The sequence below is a fragment of the Hemiscyllium ocellatum genome, chromosome 9 (assembly GCF_020745735.1).
Source record: "Hemiscyllium ocellatum isolate sHemOce1 chromosome 9, sHemOce1.pat.X.cur, whole genome shotgun sequence".
NCBI lineage: Eukaryota > Metazoa > Chordata > Chondrichthyes > Orectolobiformes > Hemiscylliidae > Hemiscyllium > Hemiscyllium ocellatum.
The window spans coordinates 75,517,282-75,544,560 of NC_083409.1; the positions used below are offsets into that span (position 1 = coordinate 75,517,282).

The 27,279-nt window shown below is 41.8% G+C and overlaps 1 protein-coding gene across 1 annotated transcript in view; it reads left to right on the forward strand.

The window, feature by feature from the left end:
* The window catches only part of pik3r3b (phosphoinositide-3-kinase, regulatory subunit 3b (gamma)), a 558,098-nt gene that overhangs the window by 154,345 nt on the left and 376,474 nt on the right, over positions 1-27,279 (forward strand). The window contains exons 3-4 of the mRNA XM_060830478.1: positions 9,093-9,185; positions 17,742-17,819. Coding sequence (XP_060686461.1) covers positions 9,093-9,185; positions 17,742-17,819 — 171 coding nt within the window. The remainder of the gene's footprint in view (positions 1-9,092; positions 9,186-17,741; positions 17,820-27,279) is intronic.

A 27,279-nucleotide genomic window follows, 5' to 3' on the forward strand; every position in this document is an offset into this window, starting at 1 on the left:
TCTCCGGGACACCCGCACCAATCAACCACACTGCCCTGTGGCCCAACATTTCAACTCCCCCTCCCACTCTGCCGAGGACATGGAGGTCCTGGGCCTCCTTCACTGCCGCTCCCTCACCACCAAACACCTGGAGGAAGAACGCCTCATCTTCCGCCTCGGAACACTTCAACAGTTTCCTCATTTCCCCTTCCCCCACCTCACCCTAATTCCAAACTTCCAGCTCAGACTGTCCCCATGACTTGTCATATCTGCCTATCTCCTTTTCCATCTATCCTCTCCACCCTCTCGTCCCTGACCTATCACCTTCATCCCCTCCCTTACTCACCTATTGTACTCTATGCTACCTTCTCCCCACCCCCACCCTCCTCTAGCTTATCTCTCCACGCTTCAGGCTCACTGCCTTTATTCCTGATGAAGGGCTTTTGCCCGAAACGTCAATTTTACTGCTCCTCGGATGCTGCCTGGACTGCTGTGCTCTTCCAGCACCACTAATCCAGAATCTGATGACAATAAGTAGCCTAGCCAACCTTCTCCAATGTAGCCGTGTGCTGATATTTATCAATTAAAGTGGACAGTTACCCAGGCTTATGCTATTCCAAAAAGCACGCAGGTCATTCTGTTATAATGCAGATTTCGTTAATGCGAATTCTCTATAATTGACAAATTGGTGACACTGTTACTAAAGCACAAACTTTTAAAGGGTATGCTGGTGATATCATGATTCTGGCTTCATTAGTTTAAATGGTGCTGCTATAATAGATTTTCTTCTAACACGGGATTGCACGAGAACAGACCTACCACATTATAGCAGAACTGGCTGTAAATGTAACTGAGACAATTATTGCCACATCAACAATCTCCCAACATTTAATGGAGAGTCAAATGTTGACACTATTTTATTAATAGCCTGCTCGCCGATGACCAGTTTGAGATCTTCTAGAACATCTCTAATCCAAACCTCAGCCTCAATCTAGACAAGAATGCATGAGCTAACTGGCAACGAGGGACTTGTCAAAGACATTCCATTCATTGCACTATTCAACCACATACAGCATCATGGAACCTGAGCAGAACTGAGGCCAATAGGAGTCAAGTCGTAAGCCCTCAAGTTCTGCGTCATACTTGCTGCATAAGAAAATGGTTGTGGTTGTCTGGGCCAGTCATTGTAGTCATAGGATGTTATTGCAGGAATTTGTCAAGGATGTATCTCCAGCTGCTTCATCATTGACCTTCATCCCAGGAGTGAGGCCTTTTGCTGATAATTTCACAGCCTCCAAATTCATTTACAAATTCAATAATGATGTAGCAGTTTATGCCCACCCACCAACGGATGTGAATTAGATCCAGATATGGTAGTTAAATAGTTAGGCACCATATTATGAGCACTTAAACAAAAATGGAAATTGCTGGAGAAACTCAGCAGGTCTGGCAGCAACTACAGAGAGAAAATAGAGTTAATATATAGAGTCCAGCAACCCTTCTTCAGAACTAGAAGTAGTTCAGAAAAGGTGGCATTTTACGTTGATGACAAAGGCTGAGAGGGAAAAGGAATGAATGGATACATAGAGGCAGAGCACAGAAATGGATAAAAAAAACAGGGTAGGCAGTCAAACGGATTGTTGATAGTAAGTCGGGAAGAAGAGAAGCTCCCTGCACTGATTTGCCTGCATTTCACTCAATCTAGTCTGTAGTATTCACTGTTCTTAACATGGTCTCCACACGGGAGTAAGAAACAAAGACTGGGTGACCACTTTGCTGAACACCTACATATTATACGCAGATAAGATCGAGATTCCAGTTGACTGTCACTTCAACCCACCACCGTGTCTCCTGGCCAATGTTTGTGTCTTGGGCTTGCTACAGTGGTCCAGCAAAGCTGGAAGAACGGCATCTCATTTTCTGCTGGGGACCCTGCAGCCTTCAGGACTGAGTATCTAGATCAATAACTTTAGGGGCTGAGCATCTTCTCTCGTATCCTTCCTTCAACCTCCACATACCAGACCTTGTCATGACATGGGCCGTTTTCAGCACAGCCAACCCACTCTCACCTGCTTAAGGTCCCTGTTTTCTTTCTCCCTGGCATACCATCATCTACTATCATCGGCACCTCTCCATATACCACCTTTTTCCTAGGTACTAACAATTCTGAAGAAGGGTTACTGGACTCGAAACGTTAACTCTGCTTTCTCCCTTTGGGTACTGTCAGACCTCCTGAGTTTTTATTTCTGACCTCCAGCATTTGCAGTTCTTTGTTTCATTAAAGGCGATAAGCTAGATAGCTGATAATGGGGACTATGAGCGGTTGGAAATGATTAGCTGTGCTGAAGGCAACCCAGTCCATTGGCAGCACTGGGATTGTGGGGGTGGGTAATAGACAAGTGAGGAGGTGTTCGTGCTCTGAAATTGTTAAACTCAATGTCGAGTACAGAAGGCTGGAAAGTACCGAAGTAGAAGATGAGATGTTGATCCTTCAGCTTGCATTGAGCGTCACTGGAGCACTGCAGCAGACCTGACACAGAAATGTCGGCTTGGGAGCATGGTGTGGTATTGAAGAGGTTGACAATTAGATACTTGGAATCTCCCCAGTGTAGAGGAGACCACATTATGAGCAGCAAATGCAGTAGACTAGATTGAATGAAGTCCAGTAAGTTGCTGCTTCCCCTGGAAGTTGTGTCTGGGGTCTTGGATAGTGAGGAGGGAGGAAGTAAATAGACTGGTATTGTATGGGAAGGTGCTGTGGGAGTGTGATATGGTATTGGGAATGGAGGAGAAGTGGACCAGAGTGTTCCAGAGGAAACAGACCCCACAGATGCTGACAAGGGAGGATAAGGGAATATGTCTCTGGTACTAACATCCCAGTGGAGGTGGTGGAAATGGCAACTTATGGCCCATTGGATGTGGAGGCTGCTAGGATAGAAAATGAGGACAAAGGGAGTCCTATCATTGTGAGAGGGAAGGGGAGAAGTGAGGCAGAAGTGAAGGAAATGGGTCAGACATTGCTAAGGACCAGGTCAACCACAGTAGTAGGGAAAAGGATGGGCATGTCTGATGCCCCCCTGCATAAACCTGGCATCATCAGAACAGATGGAACAATGACGGACAGAGTGGGAGAATGGAATGGAGCCCTTACAGGATGCAGGGTGTGAGGATGTATAGTCCAGGTAACTGTAGGAGTCAGTGGGTTTGCCGTGGATGGCAGTAGCCAGCCTATCCCCAGGAATGGACACTAAGATGTTGAAGAAGGGAAGGGAGGAATCAGAGATCGACCAGGTGAAGGTGAGGGAAGGATGGAAATTAGAAGCAAAATTTATCAATTTTTTTCCAATTCTGAACAAGAGAGGGAAGCAGTGTCAATGATGTCATCGATTCAGTGGAGAAAGTGTTGTGTGGAGGGGTTGGAGTAGAACTGGAACAAGGAATGTTCCACCTACCCCACAAAGAGACCGGCATAACTGGGGCCCATGTGGGTACTCATGACCACGCCTTTGATCTGAAGGAAGTGGGAAGGGTTCAAAGAAAAGTAGTTCAGAGTGGGGGTAAGCTCGGCCAGGTGGAGGGGGGTGGTGCTAAATGGGGACAGTTCAGGCGTTTTTTTGGGGGGGAATAAGCAGGGAGCTCTGAAATCATCCTGATGGGGGAAGGATGTATTGAGGGATTGTAGGTCCATTGTGAAGAGGAGGTGGCTGGCGTCTGCAAACAAGACAGTTTGAAACCAATATAAAGCATAAGAAAAGTAGAGGATGTAAGTGATGAGGGACTGGATAAGTGGAGAATTAGATAGAGTCTGCATAGGAAGGCAGAATGGGTCTGCCCAGGCAGCCCTGTTGTGAATGTTTGGGAAGAAGGTAAAAGTGGAATGTAAGGCATTGGGGTCTATGAGCTGGAAAGCTATTGCAGGGAGATCCCTGGATGAGATAAGGTTAGTGACATTCATGAATACAGTAGCCTGATGTTCGATATTGGGATCATAGTCCAGGGGGAGATAGAAGGTGCCTGAGATCTGGCATTCAGCTTCCACAGTATAGTGACCTGTATGACAGACAAGTACCAGCACAGTGCAGAAAACTTGGTCTGTTGAAATTTGTACCAGAGGAAACTGAAGATTTAATTCAGTTAAGATATGATTGAAGCAATCAATCAAGTCCAATGAAAAACATGGCAGTGCACTGGTGACCTTTTGTTAGTGATGTTATTGTAGTGGTGTGTATATTACTGGTATAAATGAACCTTCAAATACACTTCATCTGTCTGATGCAGTTGCGAAATGAATTAAAGGTTATAGTTCATAGCATTAAATCAAGCTTATGGAATCATTTTCAAAATAAGCTCCAAAATTGCTGCCTTTGATTCCATTAGAAGGGAATAGATTGTTTCTTCAGAGGTCAAATGTTTCTGAATATCACTACCATATAATATCACAACATAGCAGCTTGGTATAGAACAGTTAGCATATGAAAGCTATTATTCAGACAGTTAGTTCTTTCTTGTAATTTGCCTTCACATGGTCATCAATGGCCATGTGTGGTTCAGGCCTCACTAACATATATTAACAGATTACAGGTATTCTGGGGCAGGTCACCTAGTCTGCACCATCACAATGTTCTGGTAAGCAGGCCTAAAATGATGCATTCACAACAACAGAGCAGGCTAGAAGGTCTATTCCTTCCCAAGAATGCAGGACTCAAGGCAATAAAGACTTAGTTTGTATTTGTGGAATTACACTTTGATCAGCTGATTATTGATGATGGTTGTTTTATTTGCTAAGAACCACATTTTGCATATTAAAAGAGCCAAGCACTTTGGTTAAGGCTGTCTCCTTCACTGCCCAAAGATGGACCTTGTGTATCTTGGGAAAAATTCAACTTCACTGATGGACCCTTAATAGGTGGCATTGAGTCTGTGCTCTATTAAACATACTATTCAATTTTTCATACCATTATAATCAACTCTGTGAAATCTGATTCTTAAAGATCAAGGTTTCTGTCAAAACACAATTATTGTGGTTTGATTGATACTCAATGTCAGTCTGTCAGCACCATAGAAACATCAGACACGTATTTTGGTTTGCATATTCACGTTAGTGATTTTTAATAAAGCTGCACTGAGCTAGATACCATGCAATCTCAGTCATTGAGACTGTCACTGAGTAGACACACAATCCCTTGGCTCCTTTTATTGTCTCCTATTTTCTTTCAGTTTAGCAGTATTTTAATAATGAGACATTTTTCTGCATTGTTCCTTTATACACAGCATTTTGGATAGAATTGCAAGGCCACAAGTGGAGTATTGGATTTATATGACTTCAGAAACCAGTGACGCTGTAATATATTTAATATTACCTTGAGGGAACAGGTGGCATATACTCTGAACATGTTGAAAATTGATAAGAGTATTCTAAAATTGTTTGTAAGACTGAAAATACTTCATGTCTACTTAATTGATCATTTGAATGGGTTTTATTTGTTGGCTATTGATATCCAGTTCTCTTTTGTGGAAATTGTTTTGCAGTTTAGCTCAGTTCTGTTTGCTTTCAAAGGGATTGAAAATGATACCAAATTCAAAGAAGTGTTACATTTCAATTGAAGGCTAGTTGAGTGTTGACCATCAGCATATACTAAAGTGTGTGGTGAAAGTGTACCCATATGTCTGCCTGTGCATGCAACTGTATATGCAACTGTACCTACAAATATACAGGTGTACATTTTGAGATGTATATGTCTACCGTCTGTGTGAATATGTCTACCAGCAAATATATGTTTACATTTGTGTAGCTGTGTGAAGGCATATGTGCAGTTGTGTGTATCGACACATGTATATATGAGCCCTGAACATAAGAGACCCCTCATTTCATAAAAACCAAAAGAACTGTAGATGCTATAAATCAGAAACAAAAACAGAAATTACTGGAAAAGCTCAGCAGGTCTGGCAGCATCTGTGTGGAGAGAAATCAGAGTTAATGTTTCGGGTCCAATGACCCTTCCTTGTTCTGAGCAATTTCTGTTTTTACCCCTCATCCTCATGCTAAGCTATTTGCCCTACTGCTGTTTTTTTTATTTGGGAAGTACTATTTGGTTTGGCTGCTGTTGTTTATTTCAATTAATTATTTCCAATCAGGATTTTCCCTGGTTCCATAAATGATTGGAAAGTCTTTAAAGTGCAGGTGTTTTGGTGTGTCCCCATATTTGTGTTTTATTATTGTTTGGTGTGACAGTGCAAAGCATTCAAGGAGAAAGCACCCAACTGTATGGCTTTATTTTTGTCTTATTGCTGCAGCCATTATTCAATAGGGAGAGGGAGGCAGAATATTGTTAATGTCTGACCTATATGCACTGGAAAGTGCACTGAGCGCAGTTCATGTACCCAAAATCATCATCTCCAACAGGAAAGTTGATCAGGAAAATGGAAGAACAGTTAAATAAAGTTTGTGGAAAATACATTACTGAAATCTAAAGCTGGAAAGCAACTGTAATTTTACTGGAAAGGATAGTGAAATTAAATTTTGGAAATGCATTATGACAGGGATAGATTTGTTGTCACAGTGATTTGTGAAAACATATTCAGTCCCAGAAAACCTATTTAATTCGCACAACTAAATGATGACAGCTGAAATTCTATCCATCACCACCAGCCTCAGTCCAGATTTCTGTTCACATATTGCCTGAAGGAATGATTCAGCAATGATGTGTTCTTGGAAGTTAGTGCCAGAGACAGTTTCTTGTGTGTTGCTTATTCTTTTCATTTTTCTCTCAAGTCTCACAAATGGGTTCATTAAAAATACAAAGAAAACACCATCTGTTTAGTATAATTCAGCTTTGTTATTAGCAAGGTTTTAATAGATAAATAGTACAAAGCAATGGTTTAACCAAGTTAAGTCTGCCATGTCTTATGTCTATAGTAAAATATTGCATGCATCGTGGTTAAAATATCCTTTCTTTCTAATTCATGGGAGAGATGCATTAATATTATAGAACAAAAGTAATAGTATGGCTGTGGTTATTTAAATAGCATATTTGTTAACTAAGTGTTGCCTCAGTTAATCTGCTGTCTTTTGGATGAACATTCCATCTACATGTTCAAAAAAATTAAGCAGCTGAGCAAAGGGTATAATCTGTCCTTTTTAATAATAGGAAGAGGAGCAACAACAGAGGCAATTAGCTCTGAAAAGGATGCACCATGAGATGAGGCCCCCATCATTTCCTCTGTTGGTAGCACTACATTAATGCTTAAGTTACATTAGTTAAGAGCTTTCAAACATACAAAATAGGAGCAGGAGGAGGCCATTTTGGCCCCTTTATCATCTTCTGCCATTCAGCGACATCATGGCAGATCTGATTGTAACCTCAATTCCATTTTTCTTCCTACTTTTGATAATCCTGACTCTCTTGTTAGTCAGGAATCTATCTATCTCTGCCTTAATGTATTCAATGATCTTGCCTCCACCATTCTCCAGAGAAGAGAGTATCGAAGACTCCTGACTCTAAGAGGGAAGAAATTCCTGCTCAGTTCTGTCTTAAAGAGGAGACCTCTTATTTTTAAACTATGTTCCCTAGTTTTCAACTCACCCACAAGACAAAACATTCTTTCAGCTTACATTATAAGCTAATAGAATTTTCAGGAAGTTGGGATGCAAAGTTTTAATAGCATTTGGTGGAGAAAATGGCATAAGTACATCTTCCGTAGTAGTGCGATTGAAGAACTTTTAGACCAATATGTTTCATTTCCTGCACTGATGGACATCAGGGTAGGTTCTATAGCCAGATTAGCAAGCTAGCAAATAAGATTTGGTTTTTAAAACCATATTATCAACTTTGGAACAATTTTGCATGCAAATAACTTGTAAATGTGCAGTGGTTACAGAATCTAGCCCACACTACAAACCCCTCAATTTGACACCAGGAAGAACTGGTTAATTAGAGAATGTTTCAGTGTAAGAGGCTGAATAGTAGAAAATTACTAAGAAATCTGTCTGTCTTTGTTCCACATCTGATAGGAGCCTGAACCAATTCATCTTATAGCAGAAGTAGCAGTTGTCAGTTTGAAAAGATAAGTGTTCTTTTGCTCAAGAGGTGCTTTGCATTTAACTTTTGCCTGGCTCGGTAAAGCTGTTGGTATCTGGAGCTATGGTTACCAATTAAAATGTGGTTCTGTAATTTAGGAAAGTTGAAGGTAACCTATTGTACAGAAGACAGCATTCTGACTCAGAAAATCAAATGATGTTGTGATGTGTGAGAAGAAACCTTTCTGATATGTGAAAATAAGACATAACCTGACATTAGATTCGTGGCTTCAGTCCACTCGAAGTATTTGTTATCAATTGAACTTCCTGTGCCACATTCCTGACTCCGAACTGGGATTCAGTAGACATGACTTACTGTAGGCCCCACTTGACAAAAAATCACTAGTGATGAGAGGGAGAAATTTCATGTATACTTTCAGTCACCTTCACCAGGATTGTGGTGGTAGAGTTGAAAAAGGTAGAGGGAGAAGGCATGCAGCCACTTATGATCCTTCTCCTAAAGCCCTGAACCTCAGCAGGGGAGCAAGGGTTCCCATGGTAGGATGTTAAGGTCAGCTTCTTCATTTGTTGGATACCTATTATGGCTCAGTGGGTTGCGAAACAGTAAGAATGAACCCTTCGGTGATCAGTCTGTGTGACAGAAAGGACCAGTATTTTGAAGCTGGTATTCCCAAAAGGTTGAGATAACATTATTTTATAATAAGAGACACTTTTGCTCGAGCAAATGAAAGCCTTTTAAATGTGGTAACTTTCATTTTAAGAGCTTATGCAAATATGAACTCCAGATTGATCCAATTTGGAAAACAGCAGCCACATAATAAGGTAGAACAGCTCTGAAATTGTCTTGCACACAGTAAATAGTAATTGCAGTAGTTGAAATGCACGTTCAAAGTCATCTATCTGATGGAATAGCCAACTGGACTACTTGTCGAAAATAATAAGAGTAAGTGTCAGAATAGAGAATGTTTTGCAGCTTGTTACATAAGATCCGTGATTAAAAATCCAGTTCAGTTGATGCTCAGAGGATGCTGCAGGCTGGCATAATAAATACTCTTTCTGTGTTCTCCATTGACAGTTCCCTCGGGGCAGGAGCTAACTGAACTGTTAACTTTGCCGGATCAAGCACCACAGATTGTGATGAAGCTGATTGAAGCATTGGAGAAGAAAGGTACTGTTTTTACAATTCTCCTAGTTGATCTTCCTTGAACACAAATGCAGGCATACACCAGCATGTACACCCAGAGGCACACAAAGGCCATCGTCAAAGCCTGAGCTGCCCGGTTGTTGCCTTAGAGTCAATTTCTCATGGATTCAAACTGCTCTCCAAGGCTTGGGCACATAAAGTCAGGTTAGAACTGAAGGGAAGCTGTGTACATGTGTCAGTTCAGCTATGTTTTGAAGATTTCCTCTCATTATTCACAGGAAAGTAAAAACTTCTCCCAATACTACATGAAATACATTATTCATCTTGTGAATATTCTTACTGATGTAGGCTTTGCGATCTCACTGTTGTACACAGTTGCATAAGATAATTTCACTAAAATTAATTCAGTGTTACTGAGTGATGTGATCAGTTATGCTAAAAACAAAACTATAACACTGGAAGTACTCAGCAGGTCAGGCAACATCTGGGAAGAGTAACAAAATTACCATTTCAGGATGGCAAGATTTAAAGCATTTTTTATGGCAGTAGAAGGCATGAGGGCAGGAGGGAGATAAAAGGGAAGGTCGCTGATATGGTGGAAGTCAGGAGAAAGTAACTAACAAAAAAATTAAAGATGCAAAAGCCGAAGTGAGTGCTAGCTAGTACTGAGGAACCTCGATTATCCGGCATTCAATTATCCGAATATCAATTATTGGGCCAGATCCTGATGCTCGGATAAACTATGTTACCCGGCATTCGATTGTCCGGAATTCAATTAACCGAACAAAATACTCCCCGCCCGTGTCCTCCGGATAATTGAACTTCCTCTGTATAGTAAAGGCATTTAGGCTGTGTCCAGATGAGGTGTGAATGCCACCCATCTGAATACAACATGAAGGCCTAAAGAAAAACACATCAAACAAAAACAAAAGGAAGTACAACATGGAGAGAAAGGTTATCAACTAAAGTTTGCAGTGCTGATTCCAGAAGGCTGTTCAGTGTTGCGATGAAACATGAGCAGGTCTTCCTCAAGATTGTGTCGAATTTCACTGGAGCATTGCAGCAGGCCATTGACAGAAAGGTCAGAGTGGAAGTAAGGTAGAGATGTCAAGAAGCTCAAGGTCACGCTTGTGGACTGAACAGACTGACGACACAGACACCTGTGATTTGTAGCAAGGTGTACACGACATAACGGCCTACACAGCAAAGTCAAATAAAATCGTGAACAATAGTACATCCCGACCTGACGGGCTCAATGCATTCTATGTTCGCCTTGAACAGCAGGTCCGCAAAACACTGTAACCTACCCCAATAGCCTCAGATGCACCTGTACCATGGTCACCGCTGCAGATGTTAGATCTGTCTTCTTGAGAGTGAACCCATTGAAAGCAACTGGTCTGGATGGAATCCCTGGCTGTTCACTCAGGTCTGTGTGTGGACCAGCGGGCGGGAGTATTTGCTGATACCTTTAATCTCTCCTTACGACGATCTGAAGTCCCCATCTGCTTCAAGAAGACCACAATTATCCCAGTGCTAAAGAAAAAGCATGCAGCATGCCTCAATGACTCAGAACCCCAGTGGCTCTGACCTCCATAATTATGAAATGCTTCATGGCTCACATCAACTCTAGCTTACCACTTTGCCTTGATCCTAGATCTTGGTTCTCCACTCTGTAACTGTATCCTTGACTTCCTGACCCACAGACTGCAATCAGTAAGGATAGGCAACAGCACCTCCTCCACCATAATCCTCAATACTGGTGTTCCACAAGGCTGCTTACTCTGTTCCCTACAATACTCCCTATATACTTGCTTGGCTAAGCTTAGCTCCAACTCCATTTACAAGTTTGCTGATGACATCACTGTTGTAGGTCAGATCTCAAACAATGACAAGACAAAATACAGGACAGCGATTGAGTACTTAGTGGCATGGAGTAAAGACAACAATCTGTCAGTGTCAACAAAGTGAAGGAGCTGGTCTTTGACTTTAGGAAATGGAGTGGAGGGTACGTGCCTGTCTGCATCAATGGTGATGAGCTGGAGATTTTCAAGAGGCTCAAAGGTAGAAGACAGAGGGTGGTGGTGGAGGGTTGTTTTTCAGGGTGGAGGCCTGTGACCAGTGGAGCACCTCAAGGATCGGTGCTGGGCCCTTTACTTCTCATCATTTACATAAATGATTTGGATGCGAGCATAAGAGGTACAGTTAGTAAGTTTGCAGATGACACCAAAATTGGAGGTGTAGTGGACAGCGAAGAAGGTTACCTCTGATTACAATGGGATCTCGATCAGATGGGCCAATGGGCTGAGAAGTGGTAGATGGAATTTAATTTAGATAAATGTGAGGTGCTGAATTTTGGGAATGCAAATCTTAGTAGGACTTAATACACTTAATGGTAAGGTCCTGGGGAGTGTTGCTAAACAAAGAGACCTTGAAGCAGGTTTATAGCTCCTTGAAAGTAGAGTTGCAGGTAGATAGGACAGTGAAGAAGGAATTTGTTATGCTTTCCTTTATTGGTTAGAGTATTGAGTACAGGAGTTGGGAGGTCATATTGCAGCTGAACAAGACGTTGGTTAGGCTTTTGGAATATTGTGTGCAATTCTGGTATCCTTCCTATTGGAAGGATGTTGTGAAACTTGAAAGGGTTCAGAAAAGATTTACAAGGATATTGCCAGGGTTAGCTGGTTTGAGCTATAGGCAGAGGTTGAATAGGCTGGGGCTGTTTCCCTGGAGCATTGGAGGCTGACGGGTGACCTAATAGAGGTTTAGAAAATCATGAGGGACATAGGGTAAATAGACAAAGTAATTTCCCTGGGGTGGGGAAGACCAGAACTAGAGGGCATAGGAGAGGGGAAAGATATAAAAGATATACGGGGCAACTTTTTCACGCAGGGGGTGGTGCATGTATTGAACGAGCTATCAGAAGAAGTGATGGAGGCTGGTACAATTGCAACATTTAAAAGGCATCTAGATGAGTATGGGCCACGTGCTGGCAGGTGGGACTAGGTTAAGTTGGGATATCTGATCAGCATGGTTGAGTTGGACTGAAGTGTCTGTTTCTGTGCTGTACATCTCTATGACTCTATGACTGTATGAGGTCAGCTTTCTGGGAGTGATGTTCACCAAGAATCTGGCCTGGTCAACTCACAACAGTATGATGGTCAAGAAAGCACATCTACTTCCTCAGAAGGCTAAAGAAATTCAGCTTGTCTACAAAGACTTCTCCCAATTTTTAGAGATGCATCAGAGAAAGCATCCGATCTGGATGCATCACAGCATGGTAAGCTAATTGCTCTTCCAAAGACCACCAGAAACTACAGAGAGTTGTGAACACAGCCCAGTCCATCCCGCATATCCACCTTCCATCCATTGAGACCAGCTATACTTACTGCTGCCTCAGAAACGCAACCAACATAATCAAAGACCTCTCCCACCCTGGTTCCACAGCCTCTTCCATCAGGCAGAAGATACAACAGTTTGAATACACGTACAAACAGGTTCAAGAACAACTTCTTCCCGCTGTTATCAGACTTTTGAATAGGCCTCTCAAATTTAATGTTGATCTCTCTCTCTCTCTGCACCTTCTCTGCGGCTGTAACACTCTATTCTGCTTTCTTTTCTGCTTCCTTGATGCACTTGGTATGATGCGATCTTCCTGTATGGCACACAAAACAACACTTTTCAGTGTATCTTGGTACAGATGACAACAATAAATCAAACAAACAAATGCAAAGTGGTATTTCATAAACTGGTCTCTCCCCAGGGACCACCACACTATAAACTGCAAACACAGTAAACTAAACTGCAAGAGATACAAGCAAATCATATTCACTTGGAAGAATAATTGGTACCTTGGATGGTGAGAAAGGGGAAGTGAAAAGGGGAATGTTGAATCATCATTTGCATGGAAGGATATAGGGAAGAGAGAGAGAATTGGGTTGACTGAGGAGTAGACCAGGGTGTCATGCAGGGAATGGTCTTTTTGGAATACTGAAAAGGGAGGGAAGGGGAAGATATGTTTGATGGTGGCATCACACTGGCACCACTGAAAATGGCAGAAGACCATTTGTTGAATACAGAGGCTAGTGGGGTAGAGGTAAGGATAAGGGGAACCTAACATTTTTCAAAGAAGGAGGGGAAGAAGAGAAGGCAGAAATGCTTGAAATTGTACTGAGTGGTACATTCTTGATTAAGGAAGAGGTATGAAATGCGTGGTATGGAATATTGCATCGCTAGAGGCAGCACAGATGTGAAACCTGAGGGAATGTAGGCAATTTGAGACACTGTAAGCAGGGGGTGACTGCATCATGACTGACCTTACCACAGCAGATCATGGTGTAAGATCCTTCTGGTGCCCTTGCTGCTAGTGTGCTCTCTCCTGGTAGGGCCTTACCTGCTTTGTCAAATATGGTAGAGGAAAACTAGAGGAAATGACACGAGGGAGGGAGGGCATCTAGAGCAGTCAAACAGAGCCTTCCTGGAGAAGGAGGCCTCATGGGAGGAGGATCAGACAAATAAAGGATTTCCTCGTCTAGATGTAAACCACAGCCTTAATTTTGGATAAATGACCTGTCTTCCTTGTTTAACGTCCCTTCGTAAACTGCAAACACAGTATGCTAAACTGAAAGAGGTACAAGCGAATCATTTTTACTTGGAAGGAGTATTGTAATGATACGGTGCCAGTGCATGTAGAATCCCTGCTTCATGATCTTTGGGCAATCTGTACATTCAAATCTCATGTTAAACTGCAATTGTATGACCATGTCTGAACTGAGTGGAGTTCCTAGCTCACACTCAACACTGCATGTCTCCAACCTGGTCTGAAATACATATTCCCATTGACAGTAGATTCGGCCTTGTGGAATACTGCCGTGAGGTTCCCTTCTGCAAGGTTCTTGAATGTTCAGCTTGTCTAGCTGCTGAATGTTTATGTGAGCAGCCTTTTTAAAGCTGTGTCTGAAGATACTTCAGACCTCCCCAGCTGTCAGTATTTCATTTACTGCAGCTAAGTGAAGTCTGCACTGTTTGCCACAATGTTGTAAGAGGAATCCTCACCACAGTAAGGGTAGATTTGCTGCCTTTTTCCTAATCAGGTAGGACGAGGAAAACTAGAGGAAAAGGCAAGAGTGAGGGAGGGCAGCTGGAGCTTCAATGTGGTTGAGAAAAACAGCTCCTGCTCGTTTCATGGGAAGAACTCTCTGACTTAAACAAGATGTAATTCACTGCATGATACCAATCAAGGACAAATTACAATGATATGATAGACATTGTTGTTTAGATGAGAGTAAGACTTTCATGTTAAGTCTTAATCATACAAGATCCAAAGCCGTTCCCTTGTTGAACTCTACATGATATCATCATATTGGATGATGCTTTATGCACTCTTCAGTATTAACCCTTTTAGATCCTTACACCCTTACACAGGAACAACTGGCTACAGGGACCCTGCCATGTTATTTCCACTCTTATTAGCTTCATTGTCCCCTGTAAAATAAATCTAAAAATAAATCAGTAGTGAGCTGCTTTCTTGAACCGTTCTCAATCTTTGGAATGTAGGGACATAGTATAGATCAAAAGGGAGATCCAGGAAATTGATCCAGTGACAGTAAAAGAATGTCAATATAGATTCAATTCAGGACTTGAAGAGATACTTAAGTCCATGGTGTTCCCAAGCATCTGCAACCCTTGTTCTTCTAGATGGTAGTGGATCAGGGCTTGGAAGTTGTTCTCAGAAGGTTCTAGGTGAGTCACACCTCTACATGATACACACTGCTGCTACTGTGGATTGGTGTTGAAGAGAGTGAATATTAAAGGTGGTGGATAGGGTGCTAATCTATCTGGCATCCTTGATTATGAACTGATTTGTCCTGGATGTCAAGTTTGTTGAGTATTGTTGGAGCTGTGCCCATTTAAGCAAATGGGGAATATTCCATTACACCCATGAGTTGTCTTTTCGATGTCGGACAAATGCTTTAGCGAGACAGGAGGTGAGTTACTGCTCACAGAATTTCTAAACTGTCACTTGATCTATTAGTCACAGTGTTCATAATACTATTCAAGTTCAGTTTCTAGTTAGTGTTTATTCCCAGGATGTTGATAATGGTGGCTACAGAGATGGTAATACCACTGAATCTCAAGAGGAAGTGATTAGATTCTCTCTTGCTGCACCGGTCATTGCCTGGCATTTGTTTGTTATGAATGTTAGTTGCCATTTTATCATCCTAAGCCTGGTTATTTTCCAGGTCTTGTTACTCTGGGACATGGACTGCTTCAGTATTGGAAATAATTTGAATGGTGTTGAGCATTGTGAAATCATCAGCAGACATCCTCAGATCTGACCTTAAGGTAGAAGGAAATTTATTGGAGAAGCTGCTAAATATAGTTAAACCTGAAGAATTGCATCAGTGATTTACTGGGTCTGACCTGCAACAACTATAACCCATCTTCCTTTGTGCCAGGTATGACTCCAGCCAGTACATAGTTTTCCCTGATTCCTATTTCCTCTAGATTTGTTCAGTTTTTGAGAAGATTTATAGCTCAGGTTGAGGTTCTGGATATAAGTTTGCTCCCTGAGCTGGAAGGTTTGTTTTCATTTTGTCACAACCTAGGTAACATCATTAGTGAGCCTCTGGTGAAGCGCTAGTGTTATGCCCTGCTTTCTATAATGTAAAGAGTAAGTGGGACATAACACCAGAGCTTCACCTGAGGCTGACTGATGATGTTCCCTAGCATGGTGACACAACATCTGAAAACAAACCTTCCAGTTCAGGGAGCAAACTTACAACTTGAACAACTTTTGTTAGAGCTCGTTGATGCCATACTCGGTCAAATATTGCCTTGATATCAAAGGTGATACTCTCACCTTACCTCTACACTTCAGCTATTTTGAATACGTTTGGGCGAAGGCTCTTTGGAACTGAGTGAACCTGGCAGATTCCAAACTGAGCATCAGTGAGCAGGTTATTCCTCTACAAATGCTGCTTGATAGCACTGTTGATGACCCTGTCCATCACTTTGCTGATGTTGTTGAGCCGTCTGACTGATATCTATTGCCTTTAAGAAGGTGGCCTGTAGATGCCTGATTCCCAGATGTGTAGTCAAAATGGATGAAGGTCTGTGCCAGGAGAATCCAACCAGACCATTTACACTCTAATTTTTTTCAAAAATCAGGACAAGTTTCAAAACTCCTAAAGGTAAAGTGTTCAAAATCACAGTAGCACCCAGTCGCTATAGTAGCTCCATGTCTATCACTTAGAATGAGATAATAAGTCAGATGCATGGTTCTTTTTTAACAGTGTTTGATTAATTCCTTCTAACAGCAGAGGGTGCTCTTTAAATTTGTTGTATAGCTAATTCTCAGTTTGTAAACTGCTGTCAGACGTTATTCCTTTGATTCATTACAAAGCACAGCTGTCTCTAAGGCAATAAATGTAACTGCAGGTTTCAAATCAAGTGGCATATCATTGAATTACTGAGAACACTTAAAATTGATTCATTCTACTATTTTTGTCTGTAGCTTTATCTATGTTTTCTGTTCAGTTAATGGTTTGCTCAGTGACTTTATTTCATAAGCAGAATAAAAAGAATGAATGGAAGACTTATGACAAATTTTGGATGTGCAAGTGACATTAATGCAATGCATCAACTGCACCTAAGGATTTAAGAAATGGGAGCCAGAGAAGACCTCGAGCCTACTTAGTGTTGCTGACCTAATTGTGGCCTTTTATTCCATTTTTCTGCCTATCCTTGATTCCCCGCAGCTGTCAGGAACATTAATTGATGAGAGCAAATACTGCGTACCACAGCACCGATTGCAATTTTGATGTCTTCACTCGGGATGAGCTGTTATTTTGACATAAACCCATAAATTATTGATGTTTTCGATTGACATTGAAAATCAATAGCTTGTTTTGGCCTTCCTCAACCATGACCATTCAGCATTGAAGAGAGAGAGTAGGAACAGGAGAAAGTGAGGACTGCAGATGCTGGAGTTATCAGAGCTGAAAATGTGTTGCTGGAAAAGTGCGGCAGGTCAGGCAGCATCCAAGGAACAGGAGAATCGACGTTTCGGGCATAAGCCCTTCTTCAGTTTTCTGAAGAAGGGCTTATGCCCGAAACGTCGATTCTCCTGCTCTTTGGATGCTGCCTGACCTGCTGTGCTTTTCCAGCAACACATTTTCAGCCCTGGTAGGAACACACTGCATGAGGAGTTCCTGATTTCCTGGATCTTGTTGGGGCTGTCATAAAAGTATACTGGGAAGTATTTTCATTGTTTTGGTGGTGGCATGAGGCTGATAACCTCTCTGGCCTAGCAGCTTTTAGGTAGTCTTTCTGGTTTCTTCAGTGTCAGGTGCCCTGCTCGAGCTGTAGACCCCAAATCAGCAATCTAACATTCTCCTGATGTTGGAATGCAGTCTAGAATCAGTGGCTGAGGATTCTAGTATTCTCTTTTGGTACACGCATCAGGATATACCTCACTTCCATAGAGTTTTGTGGCAGGTATTTCTGTTGTTGTATTCTAAGTTTGTACAATGCAATGATATATTCCCATCTGAAATGGACTTTGTTCATTGTCTCTGAAAGGTGCAGAAAGTGATACTCTCTACAGACCTCCTCCTGGTTCAGCAAGTGGGTTGGAACTCAAGGAAGCTCTTGAAACTGGTAAGAAACTAAGAATTGAAAACCAAACCTCTCTACTGCCCTTTCTGCTGGGACAATGGGAGTTCTGGGCTTCTTCTGTTAACTTGGAATCCAGTTAGCTCTTATTCATGTCTGAGATTGTGTTGTAAGCTGGTAGTTGTTCTTGCCTGTTTTATAAAGGGGTCACTTACTGGTAATCAGAAACAAAACTGAGTTTCTTCTCTGTAGCCCTCCTGCAACCAACTGCAGCACCTAAGGTGCCTTCCTGACTAATATTGTTCTGTGTACAGAATGAGAATCAAAACTGAAATCTTTCAGGTTTGAATTGATACTGTAGCTTTGAAACTGGGCCTTGAGTAGGTAATTGGATGAATTTTATTAAAGTCTCATTGTGTGCTTCTAATATTGTTTCTTCATTAAAGAACCAATAAAAGTCTTAATTATTGTTGTCATGATGAAAGGCAATGCCTTAATTTAATATAATCACAAGAATCTCTTTGATGACTTGATAAGGTGAGGTAGAATTTCCAATAGAGTGTCTACTGAGCTCCCACTGTGACATTATCATAGAATCATAGAATCCCTACAGCGTGGAAACAGGCCCTTCGGCCCAACAAGTTCACACTGACCCTCCAGTGAGTAACCCACCCAGTCCCATTCCCCTACCCTATTATCTTCTATTCATGCCTGACTAATGCACCTAAGCTACACATCCATGAATACTAGCAGAATTTCAAGGGAAACCATATAAAGGGTTATTTGGGTTGCTGCCAAAGTTATTCTGGAGTGCAGGAAAACTGCTGTGGAAATTCAGAATTGCTGTTTAATTAAAAACTGTTATACTCTTATTATTTGTAACTACTTTTGCAATTGTTGTAAATACTAATTTATTCCCACTGTTACTTATTTTGCAAGGAATTTGATGGCTTGCTTTTGTGTTATATGCCTTTTTGGTCGATGTCGAAGAGTCACGTGCATTGATTGCTATTGTCTGGATTGATCTGAGCAAAGGGAACAGACTGTTAGCTGTGTTTTCAGCCAACTCACTCCTGCTGATCTGCAAAGAGTTGAGGAGCAGCTGGGTGATGAATGCAATAAAAAAAAACTGCTCTCATACTAAATGTTCCAAGGGCAGTTTGTAAACTGGAAATCACTTCTAACTGGAAGAGAATCAAAAGTGAGCCCATGACAGAGAAAATCCTGTTGAGGAGTTGGGCAATAGCTTTCGTGTACATCATTGTCCCCACTAATTAAATGTCTTTTCTACCTTGAAGCTCATTACCAGAGAGAGCAGAAGATACTACCCAACTTCAGGGATATGATACCATAAATTAGTTTGACATTACATTTCAAGACTTACAAGTGTGACCTTTTTGGAATTACTGTCCCTCTGATGTGTTAAACTGTCTATAGCAGCTTGTTCTGCTGGCTTACATAAACTTTAAAGATCCCACTTTGCTGTTGGAAGAAGATTAGGGAACCATTTGGTTTCTTAGCAGAAAGGAGCACCTACTCTGCCAGCGGCAGGCATGTGTTAATATCACATTTAGCATTTGGTGATGATATCTTGCTGAATCCTGGCTCTTCGCCTTCTCCCCTGAGGATGTGTGACATCGTTCAAAAGGTGCACTTTGCTGGCACCTTCATTTCTCAAAGTAAAAGTGCCATGTTTTACAGCTGTAGGCAATTGTTCTCTTCTATTAGGTTTCCAATCAGAATTTTTTACTTTAATTTCTCAATTTCATTCTCAGCCATTAATATGTTTTTGTTTGCCAAGAATGATAATTGCTATGCTTAAATGCAGCCAGATCCAAACCCCATTTAGGTAACTGAAGTTCAGAACATGGTCCTGGGAATTCCAATTTGAGGGGGAAACAAGTCAACAAATGGGTCTTTGTGCATCAACATAAATTCTGTATGAGGGAAGCAGAAAGGAGCATCTACTTTGAGTGGTAAATGCATGTCCATGTCAAACTTAGCATGCAGTGATATCACACATCCTAACTCCTGGATCTATCTCTTTCCCACCAGACAATGTGTGGCATTGCTTTAAAGGTGTAGTTTGCCAGGATCTCCATTCATCACGATGAATGTATTTGGTTAATGAAGTACTCCTCCACTGAGATTGCACATATTGCAAACTCCAAACACAAATATTTATCATTGATATGACCAACAAAAGTTCCTAGTCCCTAAATCATCAGCTGATTTGTGATGACAAGCAAAGCTTTTTGTGTGAGAATTCATGACATGCTGTTAACATCAGTAGTGCAGAGAAGAATTACTATCATATATAGTGTGAATTTAGTATGCAAATATACTCAACCAAAAATGTTCCTGGATAAATTGTATGTCTTGAAATTTGGGTTTAGCTTCATTTCAAAAGATTGCACAGAATTCCATTAAATCGTACCCCTGCATAGCAACTGACAATTCCATCAAACAGATCTATGTTCTTGTGTCAATATGCCTTGATGTGATGCTTGGAAGCAGGCAGATTAAATGTTTCACGTTCCCTTGAGATTAAAGTCAGGCTTACGGCCTCAGAAACTAAGAGTTCTGATATGACATTTCCTGATGTTGAAATCTGGAAATTGGTTGCTATGTTGCATGCTTAAAATTCCATACACTGACCATAAGATGAATGAAGAAGTGCTGACAATTACAAGAGCACAGAAAATTCCAAATAATGACTTATGGAAATAAAATGTTGGCCATTTGATCAGAGCTGAGAAATGACACAGTTCTCTCCGAGATGGGATAGTGGAGGACAGCAGACAGACGAGGCCCACCTTTGGATGGTAGATGTCACAGAGCAGTTGCTGATGAGTACCCAGTGGTAGTGGTGAGGATGGTGTAGGATGAACCATGCCTGCAGACCTCCTGTCAGGAGCAACTACAAGCAACATCAGGAAAATGCTTAGTACGTTCGTCTCCCCATAAGAACCTCTCACAGATCTTAAAATCCTTGGTCTTTACAGATATCCATCACTTCTCAATCCTGAGCCTCAATACTTGATTCCCGAAAGAAAAACAAAGAGTGAAACGCCCTTACCTCATGTACAAAAGACATTATTTGAATGACTGTGAAAACGTACAACTTGTTTTATTTGTTCTTGAGATGTGGACATAGCTGGCAAGATAAATATTTGTTGCCCATCCGTAAGAGATCTTGAGAAGGTGAGGCACCTTCTTGAACTGCTGCACTCCATCTGTTGTCAGTATATCTGCAGTGCTATTAGATTGGGAGTTGCAGGATTCTGATAAATGAAAGAACAGTGATAAAGTTTCAAGTCATGATGTCGTATGGTTTGTAGGAGAACTTGCATCTGGAGGTATTCTCAGCATTAACTGCTCTATCCTTACAGATGGTAAAGGCTTGGAAGATGCAATCAAAGAGCTGCTAGTAGATGATGCCACCTGTAGCCATGATTCACTGTTGAATACTTGAGATGGTGGATTGGATGCCAGTCAGTGGGCTTCCTTTGACCTGGATGATTGCAAACTTGCTGAGTGATATTAGAATTACACTGATCCAAGTAAGTGGAGAGCCTTCCATCCACTCATCACTGGTGCTTTGTAGATGAAAGGAATGGTTGCTCAGTGGTTAGCACTGCTGCCTCGCAGCATCAGGGACCTGAGTTTGATTCCAGCCTTGGGTGACCAACTGTATGGAGTCTGCACATTCTCCCTGTGTCTGCGTGGGTTACCTCTGAGTGCTCAGTTTTCCTCCCACAGTCCAAAGATGTTCAGATCAGGCTAAAGTGCCATTTTTAAAATGGCAAAGGTCAGTGTGGACTTGTTGGGCTGAAGGGCCAGTTTCCACACTGTAGGGATTCTAGTCTATATTCTGTATCTGCAGAGGCATGGGAAGGTGGAAGGTGACTAGACATGCCATAAGAAGCAACAGGAATACACTGACAGTCATAGATGTCAATGCCAAGAAGTAGCCCTGAGACCCTGGATGCAGGGGAGGAGGATTAGACAGCCATGGCTGACAATGGAAATCAGGAAATGTATCAAAGAAAAAGAGAGAGCCTATAAAGTGGCCAAGAGCACTGAGAAATCAGAAGATTGGGAAGACTACAAACACAGAGGATAACAAACAGAGAAATAAAGAGGCAGAGGAACAAATATGAAGGTAGGCTAGCCAGTAATATTACAAATGATAGTAAAGGTTTCCTTCAATACATAAGAAACAAATGAGAGGCAAAAGTAGACGTTGGGCTCCTCCAAATTGATGCTGGAAGGCTAGTGCTGGGAGATAACGAATTAGCTAATGAACTCAATAAATATTTTACATCAGTTTTCACAGTGGAAGACATGAGTAATTATGGAGTGTCAGGGGGCAGAGTTGAGTATGGTAGGCATTAAAAAAGAGAAAGTGCGAGAAAAGCTAAAAGGTCTAAAAATCGATAAATCTCCTGGCCTTAATGGGCTACATCCTAGAGTTCTGCGGGAGGTAGCTAAGGAAATAGTGGAGGCGTTGGTTGTGATCTTTCAAAATTCGCTGGAGTCAGGGAAAATCCCAGATGTTTGGAAATCGCTATTGTAACCCCCTTGTTCAAGAAAGGATCAAGACAAAAGATGGAAAATTATAAGCTGATTAGCCTAACCTCGGTTGTAGGTAAAATTCTAGAAACCATCTTAAGGTTGAGATTTCTAAATTCTTGGAAGTGTAGGGTTGGATTAGAACAAGTCAGCATGGATTTAGTAAGGGGAGATCGTGCCTGACCAACCTGTTGAAATTTTTTGAAGAGGTAACAAGTAGGTTAGACCAGGGATGTCATCTATCTAGACCTCCAAAAGGCGTTTGATAAGGTGCCTCACTGGAGGCTGCTAAGTAAGGTGAGGGCCCATGATGTTTGAGGTGGGCTACTGGCATGGATTGGGGATTGGCTGTGTGACAGAAGGCAGAGAGGTGGGATAAAAGGTTCTGTTTCGGAATGGCATCTAGTGACAAGTGGTGTCCCGCAGGGTTCAGTGTTGGGGCTGCAGCTGTTCACTTTATGTATTAATGATCTGGAGGAAGGGAGTGGAGGCATTCTGGCGAAGTTGCCAATGATACAAAGTTAGGTGGACAGGCAGGTAGTACTGAGGAGGTGGGGAGGCTGCAGAAAGATTTAGACAGTTTAGGAGAGTGGTCCAGGAAATGGCTGATGAAATTCAACATGAGCAAATGTGAGGTCTTGCACTTTGGAAAAAAGAATACAGGCCAGGACTATTTTCTAAACGATGAGAAAATTCATAAAGCCAAAGTACAAAGGGATCTGGGAGTGCTAGTCCAGGATTCTCTAAAGGTTGACTTGCAGGTTGAGCCTGTGGTTAAGAAAGTGAATGTAATGTTGTCGTTTATCTCAAGAGAGTTGGAATATAAAAGCAGTGATGTGCCTCTGAGAATTTATAAAGCTCTGATTAGGCCCCATTTAGAACACTGTGTCCAATTTTGGGTCCCACACCTCAGGAAGGGCATACTAGCACTGGAGCATGTCCAGTGGAGATTCACACAGATGATCCCTGGAATGGTAGGCCTAACATATGATGAATGGTTGAGGATCCTGGGATTGTATTCATTAGAGTTTTGAAGGTTGAGGGGAGATCTAATAGACACTTAGAGTAGATGCTGGGAAGTTGTTTCCATTAGGCAGGGAGACTAGTATCTATGGGCACAGCGTTAGAATTAGAGGGGGTCAATTTAGAACAGGAATGAGGAGACTTTCTTCAGCTAGAGAGTGGTGGGCCTGTGGAATTCATTGCCACGGAGTGCAGTGGAGGCCAAGATGTTAAATGTCTTCAAGGCAGAGATTGATAAATTCTTGATGTCGCCAGGAATTAAGGGCTATGGGTAAAGAGTGGATAAGTGGAGTTGAAATGGCCATCAGCCATGATTAAATGGCGGAGTGGACTCAATGGGCCGAATGGCCTTACATCCACTCCTATGTCTTATGGTCTTATGGAAAGTGTTTAGGGAGTAAAGAAGTAAATTACTTGTTGCAGAATTCCCAACCTCTGACATGCTACTGTTTATGGTCACTAAATGTTCTGTTTACAGGTGGAGGAACCTATAGAAACTCTGAGTGGTCTTTGTGCTGCCTGCCTCCAGCCTCCAAACTGTCTGCAATTTTTTTCGGGTGGGAAAATTGTAACTCCCATCATTTTGTCCCCTAACCCTTGGGCCTTCTTTGCACTATGAGACCTTGCGTCTACCTTGTTCGGTGGGAATCAATACTTGGAAGCTGGGATCAATCTGTGGTTCTGGCAGTAGCCACTGCTTTGGTGGGAAACCCTGCTATATAGAAATCCTCTCCAGCATTTATGTCACTGGTCCAGTTAAGTTTCTGGTTAATGGTAACTCCTCGGGTGTTGATAGTGGATTTTTCAGTGAATCTCAAGGGAAGGTAATTAGATTTTCCTGTTGAAGATTACCATTCCTTGTATTTGTATAATGCAAATGTTATTTGCCACTTATCAGCCAAAGTCTAAAAGAGCAGGTCATACAGTCATAGAGTCAAATAGCTTGGAAACGGACCCTTTGGTCCAGCTCATTTGCGCTGACCAAGTTTCCCAAACTAAACTAGTCCCATTTGCCTGTGTTCTGCCATATCCCCTCAAAATCTTTTCTACTCATGCACCATTCCAAAGGTCTTTAAATGTTGTAATGCCAGCTTGCCTCTGGCAGTTCATTCCACCACCTGTGTGAACAAATGGCCCCTTAGGTCTCTTTTAAATCTTTCTCCTCTCGCCTTATGCCCTCTAGCTTTGAACACCCCTAGCCTTGGAAAAATACCTTTGCTATTCACCTTACCTATGTCCCTCATGATTTTATAAACCTCCATTAGGTCACTTCTCAACCCCCCATACTCCAGTGGAAAGCCTATCCAGCCTCTCCTTATGACTCAAACCCTCTAGTCAAGTAACATCCTTGTAATTTTTTTCTGCATCTCCTCCAATTTAATAATAGCTTTCCAATAGGAGAGTGACCAGAAGTGTACACAGTAGTCCAAAAGTGGCTGAACCAACAAGCTATACAACTGCAACATTGCATCCAAGGCTTCTTTCCCACTCTGTCTACTTATGATGCAACTTTCAACTAAATTTGTACCTGAACCAGAGGTTTCTTTGTTCCACAACCCTCCCCATGGCCCTACCATTAACTGTGTAAGTCCTGCCCTTGGTCTTGCTGTATGTGGGCGTGTACTCCTTCATTGTCTCAGGAATGGTGAATGGTCCTAAGTGCTGTGCGATCATCAGTGAACATCTTCACTTTTGACCTTGTGACGAAGGGAAAGTCATGCATAAAGATACAACAGGACACTACTCTGAGGATCCTCTGTTGTGATGTCCTGAGATAGCTGAATGCCAATCACAACCAAGTTCATTTGGACCCAGTGTTATTTTGAAGACTGGTGAGTTTTCCTGCTGATTCCCATTGACCCCAAGTTTGCTGGGTCTCCATGATTTGATACTTGGTTAAATGTTGCCTTGATGTCAAGGCCGGGTCACTCTTACCTCACCGCTGCAGTTCAACTCCTTTGTCCCTGTTGGGACAAATGCAATAGGCAGGTCTAAAGCTGAGTGCCCTGGCATTACCCAAACTGAGAGTCAGTGAGCAGGCTATTGCTGAGCAAAAGTTGCCTGGCAGCACTGTTGAGGGCACATTACGCCAGTACTGATGATCAAGATTAGCCTGGTAGGCTAGGAATAAGCTGGCCCTGAGTTTCATGGGCAGAGAGTATATGGGAAATTTTTCATAATTATGTGTAGATGCCATGGTAGCTGCACTGAAAACCACCTAGAAGAATAAGGACAGCAAACGCATGGGAGCACCACAACATACAAGTTCCCCTCCAAGCCTCTCGTTATTCTGACTTGGAACCATTTGTTCACTATCACTGGTTCAAAATCCTGAAACTTCCTTCCTCATATCATTGTGCGTTTCTGTAGAGTCCAGGGACTGTAGTAAGCTTCCTTTAAGAAGGAAACTCACCAGTGCAAACTTCATCCTATGAACAAATAACAAACTAACTGTTTGTGAGGACGATCTTTAATGTACCTTTCTCAGTGCTGGTGCCTGAGTTGGCTGAGTAATCTATCTGGTTATTTCCTTAAACAGCTTTTCTGTTGTAGTTCAGTAAAACTGAGCTCTCTTCTGTGTTTGAACATGCTTTGTTTTAATATTTGCTGTTGGAGGGCCTGGGGTCTGAAATGCTACTTCTTGGAATGGAAATAATGCTTTCCTGAGGCTTCCCAAAACCAGGGAAAGTAAAAGGACAGATTGCTCCATGGTTATCATGCATAAAAGTATTTGAAGGGACAGGATACAATCCTTTACTAGAATGTTGTCTTGTGGAAAGAGAACTTTTTTTCTTGATAGATAGTAGGGATAATATTCTTGTTTCTAATGACTGTGTAGCTGGAAAGACCTCTCAGAATCGGAGAGATCCCGAGTCGTCATTTTGATCTGGCTGCCTTGCAATTGGGCAAACCCTTGTCAGACATTGCTGTAAAATGGGACAATGGACTCAAAATGTTCCAGTCATTTACCAGACACTATATGTAGGGATTGATGATTCAGAAATGCCTTTGTGTCTGATAAGATGAAGAACTTTAAGAATGCATTAAAGAAGAAAAGGTCTGCATTCTTATACCCACTGAAGTCATATTATTCCCACAGTCCATTCCCATTTGTTAGGCTTAAGTTGAAGGTAATTATTCACTTTCTGTCCTCACCAAGCATTCCAATATATCAATGATTTTTGCAAGCTCTCCTTCAGCAGCCTGATCTTCCTTGTCAATGTGCACTCCCTTCTGTTGTAATAACTGAAGTATTAATTGGCTGTTGCCATTTTCAAATCTGTATTTGTGGAATGAATGGTGATAATGATATGTCTAAGACACCTATGTGCTCGGCTATGATAAATCAGTGTGCTGTATAGGTACCAATATTTTGCAGAACACAACCAAGTGTTCTGGTTCCAAGGATATGGAAAATTGTGATATCTTAAGAAGCATAAAGGGTATACGAGATTGTTTCTTTGTGATTTGGTTACGTGTCCTGTTAAAAAATGTATAAACCATGCAAGATTATTAAACTACTTCTGAGACAGGATGAGAGAGGTGCTTTTTACTGTTATGGATGATGGCCTCTCCATTGATGCTTCATTATTGCTGTCCCTCCCTCATGTGTTTTGGACCAGCAACATTTTCACATCAGTCCCAGAAAAAGTTTGTTTTGTACCATTAGCCATTTCAATATTTCTTTCCAATAGTTTGCTTGGTCATTAGACCGCAAGGGGCAGATTAATAATGGAAATGGTGCTCCTCCCACTAGCTTTCCCAGGCTTCCATGAGACAGCTGACCTCTTCCTGATGAGATTCCTCCCATTACGTAGCCAATATATTTTATATGAAATGACTGCAGGGTGGGAGGTTGAAGGCAATCATAGTACAGTGTTGGGAAGGAAGGAGTGGGGAGGTGTGC